At 36.8% G+C, this 27181-nt stretch overlaps 2 protein-coding genes, 1 long non-coding RNA gene and 1 pseudogene across 3 annotated transcripts; 2 read left to right on the top strand and 2 right to left on the bottom strand.

Moving 5' to 3' along the window:
* Positions 1–270: 270 nt before the first annotated feature.
* Positions 271–894, bottom strand: LOC134665558 (uncharacterized). Its single transcript, XR_010098381.1, has 2 exons — positions 849–894; positions 271–788 (listed from the first exon to the last, which is right to left on the bottom strand). It is a non-coding gene; the product is annotated as an uncharacterized LOC134665558 (long non-coding RNA).
* Positions 895–10099: 9205 nt separating this feature from the next.
* LOC134665559 (15-hydroxyprostaglandin dehydrogenase [NAD(+)]-like) lies at positions 10100–16275 on the top strand. The gene is made up of 5 exons (XM_063522534.1): positions 10100–10233; positions 12314–12553; positions 13111–13284; positions 13870–14030; positions 16131–16275. The coding sequence occupies exons 1-5, from the start codon at positions 10135–10137 to the stop codon at positions 16273–16275; spliced, it is 819 nt and encodes a 272-aa protein (XP_063378604.1). The 5' UTR covers positions 10100–10134.
* A 1245-nt stretch (positions 16276–17520) lies between these two features.
* Positions 17521–19991, bottom strand: LOC134665501 (15-hydroxyprostaglandin dehydrogenase [NAD(+)]-like; annotated as a pseudogene).
* A 3604-nt stretch (positions 19992–23595) lies between these two features.
* Positions 23596–26821, top strand: LOC134665560 (15-hydroxyprostaglandin dehydrogenase [NAD(+)]-like). The gene is made up of 5 exons (XM_063522536.1): positions 23596–23714; positions 24324–24557; positions 24928–25101; positions 25691–25848; positions 26658–26821. The coding sequence occupies exons 1-5, from the start codon at positions 23616–23618 to the stop codon at positions 26800–26802; spliced, it is 810 nt and encodes a 269-aa protein (XP_063378606.1). The 5' UTR covers positions 23596–23615; the 3' UTR covers positions 26803–26821.
* The last annotated feature ends 360 nt before the right edge of the window (positions 26822–27181 follow it).

A 27181-nucleotide genomic window follows, 5' to 3' on the forward strand; every position in this document is an offset into this window, starting at 1 on the left:
TGTTTGAGTGACGTAAGCTGTACGTATTGCTGTATATAAGTATGTATTTATCTATATAATTATATATATCGTCGCCTAGCACCCTTTGCTTAGTTTGGGGCTAGGTTGATCTGTGTAAGATGTCCCCAATATTTATTTATATTTATTTATTATTATTTATACATAGGTATGTATAGTCTTTCAAACAACTTTGTCAGTCGAAAAAGGCGCGAAATACAAATTTTATATGGGACGATAAACCCTTCGCGCCTACACTTTTTAGGTTTGCGGCATTTTAGGGTTCCGTAGCCAAATGGCAAAAAACGGAACCCTTATAGATTCGTCATGTCTGTCTGTCTGTCAGTCCGTATGTCACAGCCACTTTTTTCCGATACTATAAGAACTATACTGTTGAAACTTGGTCAGTAGATGTATTCTGTAAACCGCATTCAGATTTTTACATAAAAATAGAAAAAAAACAAAAAATTTTGGGGGTCCCCCATACTTAGAACTGAAAATTAAATTTTTTTTTCTTCAAACCCATACGTGTGGGGGGGGGGGGTATCTATGGATAGGTCTTCAAAAATGATATTGAGGTTTCTAATATCATTTTTTTCTAAACTGAATAGTTTGCGCGAGAGACACTTCCAAAGTGGTAAAATGTGTGTCCCCCCCCTGTAACTTCTAAAATAAGAGAATGATAAAACTAAAAAAAATATATGATGTACATTACCATACAAACTTCCACCGAAAATTGGTTTGAACGAGATCTAGTACGTAGTTTTTTTTAATCGTCATAAATCGTAAACCTCAATTTTATTATGTTCATAAATCGTAAACCTCAATTTTATTATGTTACTTGCTGATACGGAACCCTTCATGGGCGAGTCCGACTCGCACTTGGCCGCTTTTTTCTACTGACGGAAATGGCTTGACAGACTATATAAACAAAGGTGACATAGGTAGCCACAACTACAATGAGTTCCAAAGAAAACAGGTCACGTTTAAGAATGAATATTTATTATTGGGTTTTTTTAAATAGGGAGAGATTTAGCGCGTCTAATACCAATGTGCCCCAAGTAACTATGCCCTATCCTATGTAATAAAGTAGCCTCTATTTTCTTTAAGCATTGTGCTTCATGGTATATTCGCAAACGCCTGCCGTTTTATCTCACACAGTTTCTGCTCCAATACCGACGAACGCTCTGCATTGTAATAATTTCCAGTTGTTGTAATATCTGAGTGGGATTTTATTAAAGCATTAGCATATTCCTTCAATTCTTTGGTGTAAAAAGTGTAATATAACTTTTCGCGTGTTTTAAACTCAACATACAAATATAGGTATAGTTACACAAACTCAAACGTAATGTACACATAACACTATTGTTAGTCACTGAGAAATATAAATAATATACTATTATTTCTTTGATAATGATGAATCTTAAAGAAAATTTCGAATCAAGTGTAAGAATGTGAGGTCCTTGACACAAAATGTGGTATGACAGATCTTATAAATCTGACTTTCAAGTTATGCCAAACAATAAATGGGGCGAATATATTTCCTAGTCTTTTTCAATCACATTGTTTTGGAATATTTAAAGTATAGTAAAGTTATAAAATTAAGTAACACAACTTCCATAACATAGGTAATAGGTATCAATAGGTAATAGGTAGTAATAGGTATCACTTACGGCTTACAATATGGTTTATCATTTCAATATATTTTTATCATAAACGGTAAGATCCGTAATAAAATTGGCGAACACCGTGGACGTCCAACCGAGTTCTGCTTTGTACCTAATACAAATGGAAAAAAAATGTATTATTGGAAATGTAATTGTATTTTTTCTACACAAATCGTTCTTATAATTAAGTCCTGTCGCATGAGGCTGTTTAAAGCCCTGCAGGCAGGCTTATTTTTTTCGAACAAAACAAATTTAAAGTTTAATCCTAAATATTTTTCAACATAGCAACAAACCATTCATAAATAGGTAGGTATCTATACACTTCCATAATTCCTTTTTAGGGTTCCGTACCCAAAGGGTAAAAACGGGACCCTATTACTAAGACTCCACTGTCCGTCTGTCCGTCTGTCTGTGTATGTCATGAACCGTGGTAGCTAGACAGTTGAAATTTTCACAGATGATGTATTTCTGTTGCCGCTGTAACAACAAATACTAAAAAGTACAGAACCCTCGGTGGGCGAGTCCGACTCTTATAGTTATAACATGTCATGTAATGATTAACGTTTGGTAGCAAATGGCCAGCGAATAGATAATTAGTAATTACGTATCAATATTTTGTAGAATTCAGTAAGTTCCTAAATGAGCGAGAACGTGACAAACTAAAATTGAATTGAAAACAAGACTAAAATAAAATTGGTTGTATGTATAAGTCTGCAACAATTTTTTTTTAAATTTAAGTTCATACAAGTCTGTAGATATTAAGCATTATAAAATGAAAAATATTTTAACTCTTATTTTCACTTGTCTTGTGTTGCTTTCTCCAATTTTAAGTACTTAATTATTATCTGTTTCACGAAGTATTTTGTAAACAATTTTTTTTTCCTTAAATAATTTCAAAGAATTCAAATTAATACTTTTAATAAACTTTATTAAATAACCGGTCTTGGGCCTTTGTGTCGACACAAATTAGGGTGGTTTTAAAATTAGGTTAAACTGCTTCTGCCCTTTAAAAAATAATGGCTTTGGCGTGAGTAGCGTGAAGTTACGTCATTTTCGGCCCTATACGAACTTTAAGATACGTCGGTTAATAGATCTAGAAAAGATATGGATTAGATATGTCAGTGTCAAATGTGACGTTTCTTCAAACAAGAACGTCACTTTTGACACTGACATAATCTAATCCATATCGTTTCTAGATCTATTAACTGACGTATCATAAAGTTCGAATAGGGCAGTTTATTTCGAGGATGAATCAACTGTTTAATGTCACTCGTTGCCAATCTCAACCCACATCTCTAAACTAAATTATTCAATATTTATTGAAAAATTGGTTTCAGAATGATTTAGTAGTTTCGGGCAACTGATCTGAGGGAGAAGGTTTCTGCAGACAAACTTACTTCAGTCTGACGCGAGTGTCGCTGTCGGTCAAGGGCACGCATACAATTTCTATGTGTCCACTTTAGTTTCACTTTTGACCACTGCAAGGATAAGTTTGTCACGATATATTTTATTATGCCCGCGGTGAGGACTCAGCATCGGACGGGATATTGAAAGGATCTGTTTGAATTTATGAGTAGCTTATTGTATGAACTATTATTGAAATGAAAAGGTTAGCGGTTAGGTGTAGATGTAGATACGAACAATATAGTATCTGATGGTGTCATCATAGTTCTTTTGTTAAAATTTAAATCGTGAATACCTAAAATAGATCATTGCGTTTCTTCGTTGGTAAAGGCAATTCACTTTAAATATTATACAAGCAGTAGTAGGTATCTGTGGACCACAGCGATAGGTACCGTTTAATTATGATATTCAACAAGGAACAGATAATTGTCATTGTGCTATGTTTCTAGCATTTAAATGTTATCTTATCTGTAACGACTGTACCTGTGTTAGTTAAGTTGATATTCAAATTATGAGTACTTATCTAAAGTGAAAAGTTTGTGCATCTGAATCTGAACAGTAAGTAATAAGTATAGTCAAGGTATTAAATATTGACACGGACAAAGTGCCAAAAATATGTGTACACGCAACCATCTTAGTATGTACATATTTTTGGCACTTTGTCGTTGTCGATATTAATTACCTTAACCTTGCTTGAACCTAAGGACCTTCTTAAAGTAGGTATAAAGAATAATCGTCGACGCAGTAGAGTGTTGACTTAGGGGGTAGTAATAAAAAATAACATATATATGTCGGCGGCCGATCGTAAGATCAGGCAGATCGTAATGTTCCTGTGTACCTATTGCTTTGAGGATAATTACCAATATATAGGTAAGATAGGTTCTTTAGGTTGCTTCAGATGCCCGAAGGGCAAACTGCCCAGAAATAGGAGCCCCGCGTAGCGGGGCTCCGTCGACTCAGGGAACGAGTCAAAGATTTTCACGTTTCACGATATGCCTAGGAATTTCACGATACCTGATCTTACGATTGGCCGCCGACATATTATAGATAAGCATAAAAATAAATAATATTCACTCGAAAAAATATTGTAATAGATCAGTAGTGAGGTATCAAGTATATCAGTAACCGCAGTGCGGTAGATGAATGATCTGATCAAGATCGGACGACTAGCAGCCCAACTCAGACTTAACAACTCGTTACGGTTTTGATCTCATTTTGACACGACCTTGAACATCGCTCACGCTGATTGGTGCATGCGAAATGACGTGAAAGTCATGCGTAAGATGCGCGCCAATCACTAAGGCCCACTTGCACGATCACAATAACCCGGGGTTAAGCGGTTAAACCGTTAACCCAGTGTCAAATTGTACTGGTAACCATGGTAATTCCAGGTTTAACCGGTTAACCCCGGGTTACTGGAATGGTGCAAGTGGTGTTAAGACAATCGTCAGGGTCGTATCAAAACCCATTCAAAACCGTATTATTAAATCTGAATCCGGCTTGTCATTGCTAAACATCGTTGCTTCTAACTGAGGTAGTTACATTTAGAAGTAACTTAAACAGACTCAACTCATAACTGATAATGTCATTTAATGCCTGAAGTACCTACGTCTAAGCTAATTTTGCACCAACTTGAACACACTTTGCAACAACAAGTGAGGGAGTGTCTTTATGAACGTCATATTTTCATAGAATTTACACATTACTTAATGATGACATTGCCACGCTTATGGTAACATTCCATTTCTAACCGCAGCTGCACTACCGGTACTGAACGCGTCACTGTCATTGTCAATTCCCATAGTAAAATCAACAGTAAGGCAGCTGTCGTTGGAAATGGACTGTCACCTTTAGTCGCGATTGCCATGCAAGCCATGTAAGCTTGGTCCGAATCATACAAATTATTCCTTCTAACTATGGTCTGCGCCGGACCGGTTTAAAAACTCGTCCTAAGTAGCTTGTTTAGTCAGTAATTTTAACCAACATTAATTTTTGTTTAGAATTATACATATATTCATCGCAAACCTTCCGTATTTGTCAGGTTAGTTTGTAAAAAGAAAATATTAAATGTTCTCATCAGTTTTTCTAATACAGGAAAATAGTGTATCTACTTTGCTCAACAGATCTTTGTATACACTGTATTGTAAAGGTTATGAATAAGTATTTATGATAAGTATCATACTGGTATTTTATTTATATATATGACCCGATGCAGCCCACGATAAGACTGATACTTATTAAAAAGTAATTTGGTAACAAAAGCAAACATCTTATCTGCTATGATAATAAATTGTCTAATATGACTGCGCTCCATTACGTAATGACAAGATTATTGCTCAAGATGTTAAGACTGGATCGAGCAAAATCAGCGAAAAAGGCAGTCACCGTTTAGTCGCTAGCGTTCACATCTCTTGATAAAAAAATTATAATAAATGTCATTATTATCCCAAAGAGTGTGTTTACAACGAATCACCCTTGAAAATCTGAAATATTTTACAATATAATAAATACACTTATGCAAAGTTGTACCTAAAACGAGATGAACGAGTGTCAGCGTTTAGTAAAATTTGTATAAAAAAATCGATGCTCATGCTATAAAATCGAGTGATTTCGAAAGCCAGATAACTGGACTACAACGAATCAGGCTTTTCCTATTTTTCCTCTTAAAGGCTACAGAGAAATTCAATCGTAAACGTAAACTTTCGTAAAATTTCCATACATCCGCCATATCTGTCAAATTCTCCTTTCAATCAGATGCCCGCTGGGCTTGGTTCAAAGCGGACGCGTACCAGGATCTCCCAGTTTGACAGTTTGAAATTCATATCCGTATACGAATGATGATACCAGTGAAAAACTGTGTTCAAAATAAATAGGGTAAATAAATAACGTCACACGGAGATCTAGAGTCATTAAAATTTCGACATCTTTTTATTCACAAGTCATAATACTTAAAAAATATAACAAATTATTTAATAAAATATATGAATACAACCAAATAAGTGTAATTAGCTTCTTCCTAATTCACTTAAAATGAAAAAAGTTTGAAGATTTGTTATTTCTTATTGGAATAAATTTTCATTGTGCTGGTATTCATGTTACGTCATTTTAAAAACATATATGACATAATGTCAATATACTAGATAAACAATTTATCAACAAAATTCTTCACATTTTAGCCTAAGCAATATAAATTATTAAAATTTTATTTATGAAGACGGAGCAATGTTGTTCACATAATTTCAGCAATAAAATTCTTAGTTTCAACTAGTTCTGTTGCTATTCTAAGAGCTATCACGAGCTCTGAAAGTTAATTCAATGATATATCATCAAGAAATTGAAATCAAGACTCGACCTGCAGTCTCAGCGAGTTTTTGTGGCTATATTATCAGTTGAAAGAACGATATTTAAAGCCAATACCAGCAGTGGTCTGTTTTACGAGTACCTATATTGGTTTCATGTGACGATGTTTATATAAATGTATCTATCAAACAACAACGTGCTTTTATTTCATTGATATTCGGTGCAAAACGATAACTCAGTAACGAAATAAAATTATGAGAAATGCTTTTGGTTTTTTTCAGTGAACGTTTATATTTATGAGGTCGTTTATAGGTAAGGTCTTATGTCTTATCAGCGTGGCTTTGGCCTTTGGACATTTTTGTAATGCTTTGTAATAAGATAGGTGAGGTATCTACTTATATCCCTATAATTGTAATAACCTTTTTTGAAATGAATTACAATTTAATTATTTAAATAAAAAAGTGGTCCACAATAATATACATCCGTTCGGTCCGCTAAAATAATATAAGTGCCCTTCATAATATTAAGTAGGTATATTTAAGATTAACAATCAGTAAACATCATTAATTACAAATTGGGTGAGATATTTCCGACATAAAACCTAAAGGTAAAAGTACAATTTGCTAAGTAAACTGTCAATCTACATTAATTATTATAATAGATAGACTCTTATGGGTCAGCTTACTGAAGATTATGAACAACATATAGGTACTTTCTAAATAAAATACAATTTGTTTTTCCATGACTCATGTAGGCCTTATTTTACTAGACCATTTAAATTAAAGATGAAATTAATTCATGTTAAAAGGTAATAAGGCCCGGTAATATTCTCTGTTATTCTTGAACTTGTACTATGACTCAGACACTGACACTGACAGTGCAAGTAACAAGGCCCGGTTCCGAACCAACATGGTATGGTTTTTTTTATAAAACGTGTATTTTTCAAAAGCGCCGGAATATTATTATAACTATTTTGGTATATGAAGAAACATGAACAAATGAGAAATCTATATTGAATTGAATTAGTAATAATATCCTGATTATTTATAAAACTATTTCAGTTAAAATAAAGGTGGGCCTTATATGCCTCACCTAACCCTCTTCGTTCACATTTAGATCCTATAGCTATATTTGGTCACTTTGGCCGTCACTATCTATTTGATACCGATTGTACTAACAATTAAAAGTACAGCTTATATGTACTTTTTCCTGTACTGAAACTTATAAGGTATGCCCACCAAATACGCTCATAAGAACGATATATTCGATAGATATAGGCTATGAACTATCTAATGATATACAGGGTGTAATCGTTAAGTGTAGCCAGGCTATAATTCCGTAAATATAACAGATATCAGAAAACTTCAAATTGATATCGAAAGTGCGTTACCCAATGAGTAAAATTACATTAATAACTTTTTTTAAATAAAAACAGAAATATCCCAGACATTAACTCTACTCTAAGACATTAACTCACAAACCCTCCCATACATTTAGTACGACGACTCACCCTTCAAAGAACGTTGGTGTCGTAAGAGATAAAACTGCTTAAGATTCATTATTTGCGATGATAAACTGTAATAAAATAATAAAACTACCGTTTATGAAATAATAGATTTATTATTTCATAAACGGTAGTTTTATTATTTTATTACAGTGAGGGGTGAGTCGTCGTACTAAATGTATGGGAGGGTTTGACGTTAATGTTTGGGATATTTCTGCTTTTATTTAAAAAAGTTATTAGGAATCATCCATTAATTACGTCACATTAATTTCTAGGTTTTTTGACCCCTCCCCCCATCCTTGTCACACTTGGTCACATTTTGCAACTCCCTCCCCACCTGGTGTGACGTCACATTTTAGGTAATTTTGTTTTCAACGAAATGGGCAGTACTAACTCGGCATTATTTAAAAAAAAAATATTTTTGGTAAAATAAATATCTATAATTTTATAACACAAAACCAATTAGGAACGAAAATTACCTACATACTTCCAAAAACTCATTATTTAAATGTACTGCGAACTGCGAATAGTAAAATATAAATTAATTTTCGGTTACTGATGAATAGTGATGAAGTTAAAGTGACGTCACAGTGTTTGTGACTCCCCCTCCCCATGTCACAACATGTCACATTTTCTTGATCCCCTCCCCCCCCAAACGTGTGACGTAATTAATGGATGACCCCTTAATGTAATTTTACTCATTGGGTAACGCACTTTCGATAACAATTTGAAGTTTTCTGATATCTGTTATATTTACGAAATTATAGCCTGGCTACACTTAACGATTACGCCCTGTATAAGTTACTTCGGGACGCGTCATGGTCATGGCCCAGAACCCAGAACCCATACTATCCGGGACACAGTTCTTTAATATTATGTGGGGCTAAAAAGGCCCTCTGTCAGTGCAGGTGACAAGGCCCGGTCCCGGGCCTTATTGAACGTATGAGATGGAATAGTAAATTTAAATATTTTAATATAGGTAATTATGAGTTTTTTGATTTCCCGATAAGTTTTAAGTAAGCATCACTTACTGACTTACAAAAGTATAAGCGTAGTACCTGCATTCTATTAGATGTTTTTAAAGCCTTATTATCAATAGAGCTTTAAAAATTAAGTTATAAGTAAAATATAATAAGCGTGTTTAGTTGTAAAAAATATGTTACAAGACCTATATATAACTAATGAAGGGATAATTTTAGATATAAGTAGTTCACTTCGAGTAGGTAAAATAGACGATTTCTTATATCTTTAATAATAAAACTCCTAGTTTTAATTTGGTCTATGTCTACAAACCGCATACCTACCATCGCACACCACCACACTGTTAACTGACAGTTCGTAAACCTTATTACAAAAGGCATAAGGTCTACCGATGGACAGTTAAGAGCGTCGCCGTTTGTACCTATCTTAATACAAAAGTCAACAACGAAAATAAATAATTACCTAATACAGTACGGGTTCATGTAAACCATATTTTAAAAAATTAGGACTATTAACTCTACCTTGTTTGTATATTTTCGAAATTGTAATTTTTGTTAAAAGTAATCCCCACTTATTTCAACAGTTTAAGAGTATACGTCTTAGGAACAAAATAAATTCAATGCCTTCCAAAACAGCATTATATAGGAAAAGTATATTTGGAATGGCCCCACAAATTTTTAATAAAATACCGAATGAATTAAGAAATTTAGAGGATATGACAAGTTTTAAAAGTAAAGTTTTTAAATATTTAGTTGACAAAACATATTATAGTGTAAGCGAATTTTTGTTAGACTATAATTAATGGTAACTGTGCACAGCATGTAGCCACAGTCCATTAATGACAAATAATTGTACGCCTTATGGCACAACATAGTGATACAACAGTAATACTATAAGATCTGTACTATTCATACCTATGTTGGACAAATAAACGATTTTGTATTTTGTATTTATACGTCACATACCTATGACATGACATGAACAAACAAGGAAAGCTATATATAAAAAGTGTTTTTTCTCTGTCTTCTCACAAAGGAAAGTTTGACAGTTTTAATTCCTCAAAGGAGGTCAGTAGTTAACACTAAACTCGAAACAGCACCTTTAAAAAAACATTAGGGGTCACTGACCTGTCCCAGTAAATTGAGATAGTGTGCGTGAGCTGCGTTTGTGCGTGAAATGGGGTAATTTGACAGAATCTGAAAATTTACCCTCCTCTACGCCCTCTTAATGTTATGTAATAAAGCGATACCATGTCAGTTTTGTATTGTGTTTAGACGCAGGATGTCGTATGAGTGGAAGGATAAAGTTGTTTTGATCACTGGGGCCGCTAACGGCATTGGAGCGGCTGTAGTGCGGCAAATTTTAGAGGAAGGTGCTAAGGTAGGTCGAGGTTAGGTTTTTATGTTTTCAAATTGTTATCTTTGTTGTGTTGTGTTGTTATTGTTGTTGTGTGTGTTGTTGTTATTGTGTTGTTGTCTGTTGTGTTGTTGGTCTTTTTTTCTACGTCTATTATTGGATGTGTTTGTTTTTGTAGTTGGTTGAGTTTGCTCGCTAACGCCTATTTAATTCACTGTGCGTAATCTTTAAAAATGGTTTCATTACGTCGATAAAATTATAAAGTTGAGAAACTCACAGGTTTTCAAACCGTAATAAATTAAATATACGTACTATTTAATTACCCGTATCTGAATTTAACCACTGGTACGTATTTTCTACAGAGGGAAAGTTAGAAAATTCTGGCCTTACGATTAGTATATTAACAATTAGTCTGTCACCCAGATTAAAAAAAATGGTGTACAAGTTTGATGTTATGGTGGAAAACATGACATTTAATAACATAATGAGCGCCCGTTCTATTTAAATACAATTTTTATTGTACTGTTATAAGATAAGGGCACTTGTAGGTTGTAGGTCATTTTAGGCACAGCTACAAGTATAAATGAATTATTATGTTTATGTATTTACATTACTATTATTATAAATAATAATTTTATAAATGAATTTAATTGTGGCTTGACTAATTATGTTTGTATAATTGTAAATTGCAACGTGTTGAATTTTAGAGTATTGTAATGTGATGCTATAGTTGCCCAATGGCTGACGTCTGTCCGTCCGTCTGTCTGTTGGTCACCAGGCTGTATCTCATAAACCATAATGTATTTCTGTTGCCGCTATAAGAACAAATACTAAACAGAATATGATATATATTAAAGCGGGGCTCCCAAACATTGTAAATGGTACGGAACCTTTCGTGCGCGAGTCCGACTTGCCCTTGGCCGGTTTTTTTATTAGTATATACGTTTCTAGCAATAATTCGTAGCATAGACACGACAACCTGATCGCAGATATCTAAATACAAAGATGCAATTTCAGAATTAAAGTATTATATGTAAGTTATATAAATTTCATGTTGTTAAATTTATATAACTTACATATAATACTTTACAACTATGTAAAATAAAATGTTTGCTAGACATTGTAATCTATGTAGATTATTTTATAAAAGTGTATTATGTCGGCCGATTGTAAGATCAGGCAGATCGTAATGTTCCCGTGTATTGTTTTGAGGATAGTCACATTAAACCAATATATAGGTAAGATAGGTTCGTCAGGTTGCTTCAGATGCCCGAAGGGCAAACTGCCCAGAAATAGGAGCCCCGCCTAGCGGGGCTCTGTCGATTCAGGCTACGGGTCAAAGATTTTCACGTTTCACGATATTCCTAGGAATTTCACGATCTGCCTGATCTTACGATCGGCCGCCGACATATAGGTATTTTTCCCAAAATCACAATCGTTAATTCCGCGACCAAATTTTCCATTCGCATTTTTCCCACCCGATTTTCTAGCCATACCTACCCTTTTTTGTCAGTTGTTTGTATCTAGTATATGTATGTATATGCTCATATATGACCTACTGACATTTATCACAACATTTTTAGGGTTCCGTACCCAAAGGGTAAAACGGGACCCTATCACTAAGACTTCGCTGGCCGTCCGTCCGTCCGTCCGTCTGTCTGTCACCAGGCTGTATCTCACGAACCGTGATAGCTAGACAGTTGAAATTTTCACAGATGATGTATTTCTGTTGCCGCTATAACAACAAATACTAAAATCAGAATAAAATAAAGATTTAAATGGGGCTCCCATACAACAAACGTGATTTTTGACCAAAGTTAAGCAACGTCGGGAGTGGTCAGTACTTGGATGAGTGACCGTTTTTTTTTTGTTTTTTCTTTTGCATTATGGTACGGAACCCTTCGTGCGCGAGTCCGACTCGCACTTGCCCGGTTTTTTATATCTGAGGTCAAAATTTTCTCATAATTAACACCTTCCAAGTCGTTTTTTCTGCATTATTTTTATATCTTAGGTGATAATAATATTACCATAGTCCCACCGCACTGTTTCTTTTCAAAAAACATTTGCTGTTCGTATAGTGTTTACACTATTATTTCTTCTACAGCACATTGCCATTCTCGACGTTGACGAGAAGTCTGGCCTGGCTCTCCAAGATGAACTAAACTCAAAGCAGGGGCCCGGCAAAGCAAAGTTCCATCGCTGCGACGTGACGAATGACGATCAGCTGTTCGCAGCGTTCGACGCACTGGCCAAGGAACAGGGGAATATTGATGTGGTCATCAACAATGCGGGAATTATGAATGACGCCTCCAATGTTTACAAAAAGGAGATCGAAATCAATGTGGTAAGAACTTTTGGTTATTTATAAAATAATATGCAAATTGCAGGCTGTAATGCCATGTGTAATTTTATCAGTCTTAAGGCCGGTTGCACGAATCATAGTTGAGAGGCTAATGTCACTCAGCAGTCATTGAACTATGACACTTCCCATGTTCCATATAATAAAATTTTAACCGAGAATTTTAACTCTTTAATCGTGATAGACGAATTAGTGCATCCGTTTCTTAAGCCGACCACTATCAGGCCGCCGGACGATATCGGCCTATCAGTTAGAACAAAAATTGACAGCTCCGATCAACTGATAGGCCGATATCGTCGGGCGGACTGGTAATCAGCGGGCCCCATTAGTGAGTGAGTTTTATTGTAGTCAGCGACGGATAATATAGACGAAGCTCTTTACTGTACATTTTTGACTTCGAAAAAACGGTCCATATGTTTGACACTTATCTGACACATCGCTTCTACATAAATGTATGCAGTTGAGGGCGGGCGCTTTTGAACATTACCCAATGCACAATTTCCCGCTATTAAAGATAAATCTTTTGAAATTATTTTTTTCAGACTGCTCTTGTAACAAGCACATTGAAAGCCTTGGAGTTGATGAGAGTAGACGGAGGTGGCAAAGGAGGAACCATCATAAATATCTCGTCAATAGCTGGGCTAGCGCAGTCTCCCTTGCTACCCATATATTTTGCTACTAAGTCTGCAGTTTTACAGTTCAGCAACTGCATCGGGGTGAGTATATTTTTTGTATAAGTAGGTTAATTAATCAATTAATTAACCAATCGTTGACTGATGTTCTACTGAGTTGAACAATTAAATGGTAAATGGCTGTCAATAAAAAACCGGTTAAGTGCGAGTCGGACTCGCGTTCCAAGGGTTCCGTACATTACCCAATCTTTACCAATGTATTTTTTTATGTGGAACGTGAAAGAAATGTCTTTAAACCCGTAGTGCTCGGATCAAAAACTAAGTAATTAAGTCCGAATCCCGCCTGACTGCACATTTCTAATAGGTTTTCCTGTCATCTATAAGTAAAGAGCTATTTTGTGTATTTTTGCAAAATTGTAAACTCAGTAGTTTCGGAGATAAAGGGGGCGGGGGGGATGATCGGAGAGACAGACAGACGCACGCACGAGTGATCCTATAAGGTTTCCGTTTTTTCCTTTTGAGATACGGAACCTTAAAAATGTATCATTGCGTGTCATACTCGTATAGTTGACCAGACACAGCAGACAAAACTGACTTGTTAGAATAGTTATTTACATAATTATAGTTTACAGATATTAATTTTTCTTATAATTTGATAACAATTTTTAGAAAGAGGAATACTTCGCACAAACAGGTGTGCGCGTGGTGACAGTATGTTTTGGTGCCACGGCCACTGAGCTGGTTAAACCGACCAAAGTGGGATCCCTCGACAAAAACGTTACGCCAGAGTTCGTGTGTGGCGTGTTTGAAGAGAGACTGCATATTCAGAAGTGAGTAGTCCAATATATAGAGACCGTGCGCGTTGGAGGGTCTGCCATCTTGTGGCCTGAATCGGAAACATCTGTGCACATGTACATTGCCAAAGCAAGTCCTACCGTCTACCGTTCTCGTTGGTACGTTTCCTTGTGCATAGTAAGTTCTGTCATCTTGTGGGCCACATCGCAAGCATAAACGACATATTTAGGCCTCGCGCCAAAAATGTGACTGCTCCTAGGGGCCGATTTTGATACGTCATAGGTAGGGAAGATGTAGGTACATAAATAGTTCGTGCTGAACACGTCTACGTTGGGGTCAACCTTGGGATCGTTGTTTCATAAAAAATATTGACATAATCATTAATTGAAAGGCTGATGAAGCTGTCTCAATAGATAGATGTATTTGTTGCACGTTTTCGAGGCTGACTCTACATTAACATTTATACCCTTTATAAATAGTGAAAGACGGTAGATACACCTAGTAACAGAGATACTACTCGGACTATTGCTAGTGGTTGAATGAAATTTTCTGTGTCGCTGCATGATGTTTTATACTACGCGGAATCCACCTCCCATCTCATCGTCCAAGGCGGCAGACTAAAAGTCTTTTTCTCAAACATGCAATGAAATATTGATGTTATGTTCCTTATAATAGGCTGCGAAGTATGACGTTTCAGGTTCGGCTAGGACAAGAGGTATTTAATGGAATTTCATACAAATCTTGCAGGCCTAGGCCGGCAAAGTCCTCTTTTTTAATTTCCATTTCACAGATATTTGTGACACAGCATCGTGGCATTCAGCCATTAAAAAAAACTAGAGGCAGTATTTGCTTTATGGTTCGTAATGACACTCTGCCACTACGCCTATAAAAAACTACAATTTGCAGTTTTATTTGTATAAAATCAACATGAACTTAATAAATAATACATTATTAACCAAATTCTGTAATTTTAAATTATAAATTTAACTACACAAATAAATACATTTAAAATATTTCATCTAAACGTTAGCGGTAAAAAGGTCTACTCAAACACGCGTAGTTATTTTTTTAAATTGTTATGGAGGCAAAGTTGAAAAATTTTCATTCTGTATTTCTGTTTTATTGGATTTATAGTGCGTTGTTGATTTTTTTACTTTAATATGAGTCCCGACAAAATAATGAAATTAATTTTAAATTACAATTAAAATTACGTAGGAGTTGGAATTGGCAGCGTAACCAGAATTGATTTTAATTAACTTGCTGCCTCTGCCGCCAAGTCAAAGACGAAGTATCTATATGGTTGCTTATGGCAATTTTATTATTTTAGAATCTAAGGAAAATGGCTTACAGTTTATTAGAAACAGTTTTGTGGCATATTTTAAAGAAATGAAAGTAACTACAAAATCGTGAACACTGTGGAAATTATACTTATTTTCTCCATGCAATAAGCAACGATGTATGTGAAACATGATATCAACATGAAAGACTATGTAAACTTATGTGACGAAAACGACAGTCAGACGGATACAAGGCGAAAAAATCAAAGATACATGAAAATATACGGGTAGTAAAAATACACGACTCTTGTAAAACATACGCGTGATAAAGATATAGGTACGTGTTAGTTATATTTTGGGTGTAGTTTACTTTTAGTTTTTTCTATAAATAAAACTTGGGTTTCGTGGATTTTTTATTTTATTTATTTCATTGCATGTTTGAGAAAAGCACTATACATACCTCGGCGGGAAATGGGGTTGCCCGCGCTCAGACCTATCCGGCCTCGCTTCGCTCGGCCGTCTATATGTCTTCGGCCGGCAACCCCTTTTGTCCCGGCCTCTGTAGTAATGTACTATTGTTGTCGATTGTCTCTAGCAGTCGCCTCCGATAACCAGCTTCATTGACTCCGGAGATAAGTTTGCTTAACCCTCGTGCCTTGAAAAAACATGCAGCGCTGAAGATTCCACTTTAAGACGTATAATAAGGGTAGCCATCACATGAATTAACTGTCGGGTGTGATTACGCACAATAATTATGAGATTATTACTTTGGTAATCTTACCGGGACCACCACCAAGTTATCTGAGTGTTGACAATATGTTTTCACCACTGCCAAGTCAAGTCAACACATGTTTTCAGGATAGAGTCAGCGGCGGCGGGCCTGGTGGCGGCGTACAAGCAAGCAGCCAGCGGGAGCACGTGGCTGGCCACGCGCGACCTGCCCGTCAGAGACATCACCGACAACGTCGTCCGAGCATACCAGATCCTGGGCGAATTCAATTAGGGTTTCCCATATATGTCGACGCGGAATTGGCAAAATCCGATGAGAAAAAGCGCGAAAAAGCCGTTGACGCGTCGGCAGGCTCCGGCCGATGCGAGATGCGAGTACGATATATCTGAGGAGACCCTTAGCCCTTTGAACTCGACGAATACAATTAAATAAGGTTAGAGATGGGGTAAGAAAAACATTGGGGCAAGAGAGACATAATGTAGGGAATTCTCATACTGTTTCACTTGCCCGAGCAAAATAAACTAAGTTTTTCTTACACCACATGATCATAATCATAATCGTTTATTGCAACCATGGTATGACATGATCTTACATATATTTATAAGAATAAAAAAAAAATTGTGTTTTAATCATGTTCCATTTCTAAGTTTATGGAAATATCTGAAATACCTATTATATATCTCGAATATGTATACGCCTAACGCGGTAATACGTCAATCCAAAACAGCTTTTCATATGTCATTGGGCTTACTAGGTCCCTAAAACTGTGAATGAAACCCAAATATCACACAAAGGTGTGTAAAATATCAATAATACTGATATTTCGTCTGTCGTCCGTACTAAACAGGATACTGTCGTCCGTCCATCTTGTGGGTGGACGTCGTGGAATATGTCTCACGAAAGTTTTATTTCAATTCTAAAATAATATATAACACCTTTTACATAATATACAGAATCTAAATTAAATACCGACCTACAGATGGTAGTATGCGTAAAGCACCATACCCACGCATTAGTCAAAACAGTATTACTTACTGACCTATTTAATTCGTCTTCCAAAAAACATAATTTTGCCGATTATATTGATAAATATGTTTTCATAATCAACATCGATTTATTATATGTACAGTCACCACACGGAATTGATATGCCATTTAGGATTCTTGTTAAATTGAAAATTCTATAGCGTAAGTATTAAACAACCAATTTTGCTAGGACACTAAATGGCGCAACAATCGCGGAGCGTGATGCTACATAAATTATAAGCATTATATTGTTTTTACCACACACGGAGTAGGTAAGAACTATTTTTTGCTCGTCATCACAGACTAAGCAAATTCGCGAACTACGTACGTTTGATATGAAGAAGATAAATACGTCAAAACCACTATGTGATTAAAACTAAATAAGATAAAATATTTTATTGTACAAACAGCAACACTCTTAAGTGTCCATAGGTGGACCTTATGCCATTATAAATAAGGTCCACCGATGGATAGTCAACAGTGTGGGATGGTAACAATAAATTATGGCATGGCATGTACAGCGAGTATGTCATAAGCCTTTCTGATGTCTTCAGTGATATCTTTAACGGGCTCATCTCGCGTGGCCAACCACGTGCTGCCGCTCTCTCCGCGTTTGTAGGCTTCTATGATTCCTTTGGCTGCTGATTCCATCCTAAAAAAAAACAAATTTCGTATTTTGATACATTAAAATTAAGTACCTACTTATTTAAGTTAAATGCAATTCAGACCTGCTTGCATGACTTGCGTTCTTGCGCGCGACTTCATACATCTAGCGCGACTTCAAGTATGGACTCGCGCGCGAGAACACAACTTATGCTACACCGCCAGACAAACTTAACCACATGTTAGTAAATAGTAAGTAAAAGTAGGTTATATTCAATTATTCATACTAAAATATTACATCATAATATAATGTATTGGTACGTTATGGAAAAACTACCTAAGTATATTAGGTATACATGCTTAATTGTATCATTCTATTGAACTACGCAATCTTACTCTTTAATCTAGGTATTTTAAGATGTCGTCTTAAAATTTGTCTGATTTGCTGAATTACTGATTAACAGAATTCTCATTGCAGTGAACCAGTGGTAATTTTGGAATAATGTTCAAGCTAATCCTGAAATCTTAATCTAATAAAAATATTTAGAACTTGCTTTTGTAATCTCATGGCGGGGAATACTTCCCCGTATTGAGCGGCGAAATATTTGTCGAAGCGGCCTGTCTTCTGCGGCTTAAGTAGCCCCGTATCGGTGCAGCCTAGACATACGGCAATCACTCGTACGCCCGATATGCTGTAGTGCTCCTCCATCTGAAATTATTGAGGTTGTAGGTTGCGATTTAAATTTAAAAAACAGACATGCATGTTTTTGTTATTTTGAAGAATTTTTCTCGAATTGTATTTCTTTTCTGCAGCATTTTGTTTTCACAAAATTCAAAATACACTCAGGTATATCAACTACGGCAGAATTCAGTGTAAACTTTTGACTATTAATGTGCAGCGTGAGTCCGATGTAGTGGCAATCAGCAAGCCTATTATGGATCGCTTTATCCACATTTATCCACGTGATAAAACAACTGTCACTTTTTAACTCTGCGGGATAGAAAGAGACGGACACCGTTTTATCACGCTGTCACGTAGACAAATACGACCATCATATCCGTACAGGTAAAGTGTACTCACTCCAAGGCAGTTGCTGAATTGCAGTACCGCGCTTTTGGTACCCCAGTAGACTGGCAGCGTTGGCTTGCTGGCACAGCGCGGTCACGGATGCCATGTTGATGATGGTGCCACCCCTCCCACCTTCGTCGCGACGCATCATTTCCAGGGCTCGAAGAGACCCAGTTACGAGAGCCGTCTGAGAAACGAAGTTAAGACCATTATTAGTTGGCCCCCCTCTTGGCTGATGATGTGTAATATGTGTATCTATAGAATACAATAGGATTCCCGGGTGCGTCGCCGTCGTTTAGTTACAGTTCCATTTCCAGCATCGTTACTTTCATAAAATTAGCTTGATGTTTAAATGGGTCAGGAAAAAAAAGGTTTGCAAATAAATATATAAATATTTAATAATCAATTCTAGTTAATAAGTACTTACCACATTAATAGATATTTGCTTCTTATATGTCTGCCAGCTGTCATTCATGATCCCGGCATTGTTGATCACCACATCGATGTAGCCACGTGTTTTCTTGACCTCGGCCATGATGCCCAAGAACACATCTTCATCGGTGACGTCACACAGGTGGAACTTCACTTTGTCGGGCCCATACTTCGCGTTCAACTCATCTTGGAAAGCTTCTCCCGCATCTTTGGCTATATCTAGTATAGCTACATGCTGAAATGTACGTATGTTTATGTGTGAGTCTAGTAGAATAGGGAAAAATAGTTAAGGCCTCGGCGAAATTGTGACCGATTTTTTTTTCTAAAGTAAGTTTTACCAGAGCAGGCGCTATGTCGGGAGACTCGGGAGTCGTAGAAGATAAGGGGAGAGGCCATTGCACAGTAGTGGGACACTATTATAGGCTAGCAAAGTTAACATTACTTTAGCGTTGTTTGAAGCTTCATCGACGTTTTTCAAGCTTGAAAATTAAGTACATAGGTACTAAGTAACAGTCACATGAATCAAAACCCGTTGTTATATGTATTACCTGAACATTTTCTTCCATCAACAGCCTGACAACGCCCGAGCCGACGCCACTGGCCCCGCCAGTGATCAACACTACCTTATCTTTGAAATCATGCATGTCGATCTTTGATTTTACGTAGGTAACAGGGTTTTTTAAATGTTATAATCGGGAACCACTTCGACAATTTAGAATTTTGATTTTGACTTCCTCCCAAGCCCTACGAATTAACCGATCATACTAATAAATTAAATTAATTGAAAGTCATCATTTATCAACTCACATTTATAAACGGGTCTATCGTGAGTTAAATTTATTACCTTTGTTTACCGACATTTCGACACAGGTTTCACTGGTCGTGGTCGCGGCTAGCAATGTACAAATTGCAGAAATTGCAGAAATTTCAGAGAAATTACATGAAAGAAACTTAGAAAGTTCTCTGTGAGAATGATCCCATGAGAACTCGTTTTGTGTAATATATAATACACGCCAATATTACACGCCACATAACAGTAAAGCGGGCAGGCGAAATATTTAAAATGGCATGTGTTTACGTCGGTTTTGACACGATTAGATTGTTTATTAAATTTAAGTTTCAGAGAATATTCTTCATAGAAGTTTCGCAACTTAAGAAACTTCTCCTCGGTGCATTGCTAGTCGCGGCTAACTGATGTCCCAGCAAAATGTCAAAACAGAGATTTGTGCAACTGAACCACACGACCACACGACCAGTGAAATCAGTGTCGAATTATCGGTAAATAAAGGTAATACAATAAATTCGCAATGGACACGTCTATAAATGTGAATTAATATGTGTTCAAAACGCGAAAGTTTTAAATATTATAAAGGCTTCACAGTTCACTGTTTTAAAGTTAGAGAGGAGAGAATTAAAAAATATCTGATGTTAAAAAACATTTTTACAGATTTCTAATCTATTTGAAACATTTATCACGACTTCTTACTAAAAAGTTGCAAAAAAATATCAGGATTTTATTTTATATCAAATTGCAGCTTTCTAGTAATACCACCGAGCTAATACCATGGACAGACAGACAGACGGACATGACGAAATTATAAGGATACCTAGAGCAAAGCCTCTACAAATAAGGAGGATATTTATTTAAACTTTATTGCATAAACAAAGAGAAATGTACAAATGGCGGACTTGGTGCCAAAAGGCATTCTCTACTAGTCAACCATTGACATTTTCACTCATTACAACAACTCACAACTTTATTGGTACGTATGTAAAAGAAAACTAGATCATCTGGCGATTCAGGCGTCATGAAATAAGTAAGTGAATTAGATTAGATTTGGTATCGATAAAAAAATATGTGTTTTATCTATTTCGTAGGTGATATCTACCATGATATAATTTACGGGAAAGCGATGGTAGGTACACGGAAGTCAGTTTATAAGCAGTTTTTGTAAAAATATATGTCGGATTATTTCTGTCCAAATAATAAGTACTGTAGACCTCGCGATAGGCTCAAAAATGTAAAAATAAAAAATAACTTCAATGAGTAATTATCACAGGGAACTCTCAATAGTCTACGAGTATGTCATAGACCGTACTGGCGCTCAAGTCTTTTATGTCACTTTCCAAAAAGCAGTTTTACAAGTGACAGTCAGGTGCTTTTGAAAGTCAAGTTTGATAATCCATAATAAGCTCAAGATCCCGTATGTTAAAAATTCTTTCTAGCTCAATAGGTAATTCATGGTGATATGTTTCAATGATAAGGGTGCGTTGCTCTAGAGATCGTGATCACGCTCTTACATTTAGAGGTAAGTAAAGTAAATGTGATTCTCGTCACTCCATGTCACGATTGCATTGATTGTTAACACTCTGCAACCGTCCACAGTAAGTCATCCGCAAACAATTTATGAGCATTTGGCAGCACCTTTCGGCGAATCGTTTATATTCAAATAGCGTTGCTACCTTGACTCACTCCTGAACGGGTAAAATTAGGCCGAGAATTGAACAATTGAATACGATTCCTTGGGTAGATTGCAAAGAAACACAATAATATGGGAGCACACCCTTTCATTGCAAATTTTTCTCTATATGATTTTAGGGTTTCAGTTCTAGTACGACTGTACAGACAAACAGACAGACAGGTACTACCTGCAATAATATATTACACAACGAAGGTCGCAAAAATATCTGACACGATCTTATTTGTAGAGCCATAAGAGCGTGCTTGTGCGTGCTTTGCTCAGCAGTGGGACACTTAACCAGGCTAACAAAAAAAAAAAGAGCGTGCTACATATTTTTGCGGCCTGCGAATAGTACCTATTATTGCAGGTGACTGTACCATGGTCATGCCAAATAAAACGTTCGATCTGTTCGACCGATAAAAATTGGTATCACCGATAAAAATAGGTGGTTGGGACGGTATCCCCACGTTATCAATGTTATCTTATCATAGTTAAATCTAAACCATATACACGAGTTAGGGGCCGATTCGGATTTTGAAATAGACATCTATTATATATCTTTTAGACATCACCAAGATACGATAACGATATGTTTAAGATCTAACCTACCAAATTTGACATTTGCGCGATTCTGGAGATACTCTTGAACGATTTCCACAGGATATGACTTAGAGATCCAATTTACATCTAATAGATATCTTAGGTACTCTATCTAACGTAAAAGTGACGTTGGTTGCCCGAATTGCGCTGCAAAAGAGAACAAGTTGATATCTAAACTATAACGTATCTAGAATGGATCTAGTACGTGTCGTCTCTTGTGAATATCTTGAAGTTCGAATACGGCAGTTAGAACGAATTCCTAAAGAGAAATGAAATTGCACGTGGCTACATAATAGTAGGTATAATGTTTATATGTTAATGTATTAATTGATTATGATTATGGTTTCATAATACATAAATATCGGGGAGACCGAGATTTGCTCGAAAAACATAAAAACTCAAAAATTAGCGTTTTCCCAGAGATAACACCTAATAGCTAGATCGATTTATCGCCTCCGAAAACCCCCATATACCTAGCAAATTTCATAGAAATCAATATACAAAAATAAACAAGAAATGCTTGTTTAAAGGTATCTTTTAGATAGTTTAGATTACATACTAGAATTAGTTATTTACGATACAAGTGCGGAAAGCAGGAAATTCCCAACGAGTGGTGATACATTGAAACACGACCAAAGGGAAGGTTTTATATCGACACGAGTTGCGAATACCTATTCGCACGTGTATTCTACAACATTTTACAGTATTTTCGACATAGGCACGTAAAGTGCTTATTGCCGCACTAGTGCGGGAAAGTAGCAAATATATAGTACATTGTGTATTAAGGGCGGGAAATAAGAAATTACGAACGAGTGTCAATTTTAAGCCCGACGCGAAGCGAGGGCTTAAAATGTTCACGAGTTCGGAATTTCTTTACCGCCCGTGGCACACACAATGTTTTTCATCACACTTGTAAGGAAAAAAAGGAGAATTAATAAAAACAAACTTCTGTATAAAACACTTTTCCGCCCTAGGGCGAAAATTTCAATTTCCCGCCCGCAAGCCCTACGTGTAAATAAGTGTTTTTCATCACACTTGCTCGGAAAAGATTTTTTCCGCCCTAGGGCGAAAATTTCAATTTCCCGCCCGCAAGCCCTACGTGTAAATACATCTTTTCCGAGCAAGTGTGATGAAAAATATATTTGCATGTCTTTATTGACAAAGCATGTAAAACTCAATACCTCCGTCCTGACCATGTTATAAATAAATAAAAAAATCCGATTTCTGAATTGTGAAAAATAAAATAATTCGTGTAGTGTACATACAGAACGGCTTAGCTACCTTGCTACGTTGCAATGACAACACCATGCATGTTACAAATAGTGTGAGAAAAGTTTGCACGTTTTTATAATACATATTAACACAGGTGTTATTGACTTTACCAACATTCTGTGTTAGTATTGAGCTTATTTTCGTGCTAAGATGTCGTATGAGTGGCGGAATAAAGTAGTGATGGTCACCGGGGCTGCTAATGGCATCGGAGCTTGTGTGGTGCGGCTGCTGCTTGAAGAGGGAGCTAAGGTAGGTACTTGTTTAAAACATATCGGCACTTCCTATGCCAGGCGTGGCTCTCTCCGCGATTTCGTCGCTTTGCTACAGGTAGCTAAAAGTACATCCGTTCCACCCTAATTTTGGGGAAAGCCATAGGCAGCGCGTGGCGCTGTAGCCACCTAGCGGCCATATCTGTGCTGATCGTAACAGACGCGTTTTGTTAGAGAGTCAGTCTTCTGTACCTAGTACTATTATTTATTCTGTGCCTGTGCTTTGAATAAAAGTTGAAATGCAGTAACTAATGTTGCATCCCATACATTTTTCTTTTAATTGACAGAACAAGGTACGCGTTTTTTCCAAAGTAGCGCCCATATTTCGATGAACCGCTCATCATATCTAACGGGTCGGCCACGACATTGAGCGACTTGCGACGGCGGCAGCGATAACCATAGGTGAGAGCGTGACACAGCGATCGTATCTTTCGCTCCAACCTATGGTTATCGCTGCCGCCGTCGCAAGTCGCTTGATGTCGTGGCCGAGCCGTAAGGCGCCCTGCGGCAATGAAACGAGGAGCGATCGACAACCCTCTGGCGCAAGAAACGAACATTTATACAAAACAATTTTATCTCTGGTCTACAGCATATTGCCGTTCTTGATGTAGACGAGAAGTCTGGAAAGGCTCTCCAAGATGAACTTAACACAAAGTATGGGTCCGGCAAGACGAAATTCTACCGGTGCGATGTGACCTCTGAGGATCAGCTGATCACCGTATTCGACTCATTGGTGAAAGAACAAGGGAATATCGATGTGGTTGTCAACAACGCGGCAATTATGAATGATAAAGTTTATAGGATGGAAATCGAAATTAATGTGGTACTTATATACTTTTCTTATCTAGACACGCGGTAGCTTTGAAGTTCAAAGAAAAAGGAACTGGCGACGCAGCAACCGTGTGTAATATTACACGAACCATTTCGAGCTATTATGTTTACAAAATCAGTTCAGAGTTTCGCTTGTTAGGGTTCCGTACCCAAATTACTAAGACACTCCACTGTCCGTCTGTCTGTCTGTCACCAGGCTGTATCTTATGAACCGTGATAGCTAGAGAGTTAAAATTTTCATAGATTTCTGTTGCCGCTATAACAACAAATACTAAAAAGTACGGCACCCACGGTGGGCGAGTCTGATTGGCACTTGTCCGGTTTTTTTTAAAGAAATGTGTGTACTAGGTACTTATTTTCAGACTGCTCTAGTAACCAGCACATTGAAAGCCTTGGAGCTGATGAGAGTAGACGAGGGCGGCAGAGGGGGTACTATCATTAACGCCTCCTCAACAGCGGCGCTTAAGCAAACTTCTCTGATGCCTGTATATTTTGGCACTAAGGCTGCAGTACTACAATTCAGTAACTGTATCGGGGTAGGTGTTCAAATACACAACATATAATAACATTAATAACACAACAATGAATAAGTATAGTAATTCTATGGACTTATAATGTCCTGGTAAAGAAAGGACGGTTAGCACGAGGAATTTCGTACATTGACCCGCTTCTCCCTATCTCTATCGCACGCCCGAAATTATATTGCTGTCCCGCTCATGAATTTCATGCTGGCGTTCAAAGACACTATGTGCGCACATTTTGAACGCCAGCATGCGTTTTTTTAGTTTATTTAGTTGATGAAAACTTTGCGGTTATCACTTTTCCGTTTGAAGAATTTTAACAGTTATTTTTGAATAGGTAGTGAGCCGTATTTGCCTCCGGTACCTACCATAAGTATAACCAAAAACGGTGATTGGGATCGTTAGAATTGTCCAATAGTACCATCGCCCACACTGTTAACTGTACATGGGTGGACCTTATGCTTTTTATAATAAGGTCCACCGATGTACAGTTAGAAGACTTAGAAGTGTTACTGTTTGTATGTACATTTGTACAAATATATGCACTGAAGAAAAATAACGATATGAAAACCTGTTTTAATTTTAACAAATGATTATCTTACAGAAAGAAAAATACTTCGCCAAAACAGGCGTACGAGTGTTGACTGTATGTTTTGGGCCTACAGCCACCGAGCTGGTTAAGCCTACTAAATTGGGCTCATTGAATAAAAACATTACGCCAGAGATTCTTGCTGGAGCACTCGCTACAAAAACCCACCAGAAGTAAGATTACATTAATAATATCGTATTTGTAAGATATGCATCTATCATAAGGTATCTACGTAGTTTACATACTGCTCATCATGATGATGATAATGATGATGACATCATTATCATCATCAGTTTCTTGCAAAACACATTTATATCAGATTAAGTGCAGCTGTAACGGACCTTAAAGTGGTTGTTGCTTTAGGCAGATTTGGTTGATGCTTTTACGCTGCTATTATTCATGAATGAAAATATTAAATATCATAGTTTAGCCATATTGGGTGAAAATGTTCTGACACGACCTCAAGAGGATTGATGCAATCATTCTCTTTAGATCCAGTCGATAGATTCAAAATGGATCTAAATGCATCGTGGTTAAAATGGGTACAAATTAAAGAAAATAAATGTATACCCATTATTATCTTCCTATTCGAACTCTGGACGCCTGATAAAATCGAATAGCATTCTTCTTCCTCGCGTTATTCCGGCATTTTGCCATGGCTCATGGGAGCCTGGGGTCCGAAATCACGAAAATTGACGTCGGCACTAGTTTTTATGAAAGCGACTGCCATCTGACCTTCCAACCCAGTGGAGAATCTAGGCCTTATTGGGATTAGTTCGGTTTCCTCACAATGTTTTCCTTCACCAAAAAGCAACTGGTAAATATCAAATGATATTTCGTATACAAATTCGTCGAAAACTCATTGGTACGAGCCTGGGTTTGAACCCGCGACTTTCGGATTGAAAGTCGCACGCGTTACTGCTAGGCCACCCTTGGATTTTTCGAATCGAATAGCATTATTGAAGCATAAAACCATTTTCAGGGTAGAGTCGGCGGCGGCGGGCCTGGTGTCTGCGTATAAGCAAGCAGCCAGCGGGAGCACGTGGCTGGCCACGCGCGACCTGCCAGTCAGAGACATCACCGACAACGTCGTCCGAGCATACCAGATCCTTGGCGAATATAACTAGCCCCCTTAACGCTGAGAATATTTAACGGTATCGTGGGATGTGCCCGTAGCTCCTAGATTTGTATGCTTTTCAAGAAAAAAGTAAAAATTTTACGATGGCTTACATAATATGGTAATTTCTGATTATGATTAAAGTGATTAAAATTTAAAATTAGATTTTCCAGTATAAAAATCCGCTGATGCCACCACCCTCCCTCTACGCGACTATTACTTCATTGACAGATTAGATTCTATATCAGGCTAGGTACTAAAAAAACTAATCAAGTAATCCTACCAATATTTAGTACAAGTTTTAAAGTATTTCAGTATAGGTACTTAAGGCAAATGTTTTGTATTTTCTGTTGTTAGCTACGTTCGAATTTGAATAATTGCCGTAACAG

Source organism: Cydia fagiglandana, chromosome 6, assembly GCF_963556715.1.
Source record: "Cydia fagiglandana chromosome 6, ilCydFagi1.1, whole genome shotgun sequence".
Classification (NCBI taxonomy): Eukaryota; Metazoa; Arthropoda; class Insecta; order Lepidoptera; family Tortricidae; genus Cydia; species Cydia fagiglandana.

Coding starts and splice junctions, on each gene's coding strand:
- LOC134665559 (XM_063522534.1), top strand. CDS start 10,135: ATGTCGTATGAGTGGAAGGATAAAGTTGTTTTGATCACTGGGGCCGCT. Junction 10,234..12,313: donor TTTTAGAGGAAGGTGCTAAG/GTAGGTCGAGGT, acceptor TTTCTTCTACAG/CACATTGCCATTCTCGACGT. Junction 14,031..16,130: donor GAGAGACTGCATATTCAGAA/GTGAGTAGTCCA, acceptor ACATGTTTTCAG/GATAGAGTCAGCGGCGGCGG.
- LOC134665560 (XM_063522536.1), top strand. CDS start 23,616: ATGTCGTATGAGTGGCGGAATAAAGTAGTGATGGTCACCGGGGCTGCT. Junction 23,715..24,323: donor TGCTTGAAGAGGGAGCTAAG/GTAGGTACTTGT, acceptor TCTGGTCTACAG/CATATTGCCGTTCTTGATGT. Junction 25,849..26,657: donor GCTACAAAAACCCACCAGAA/GTAAGATTACAT, acceptor AACCATTTTCAG/GGTAGAGTCGGCGGCGGCGG.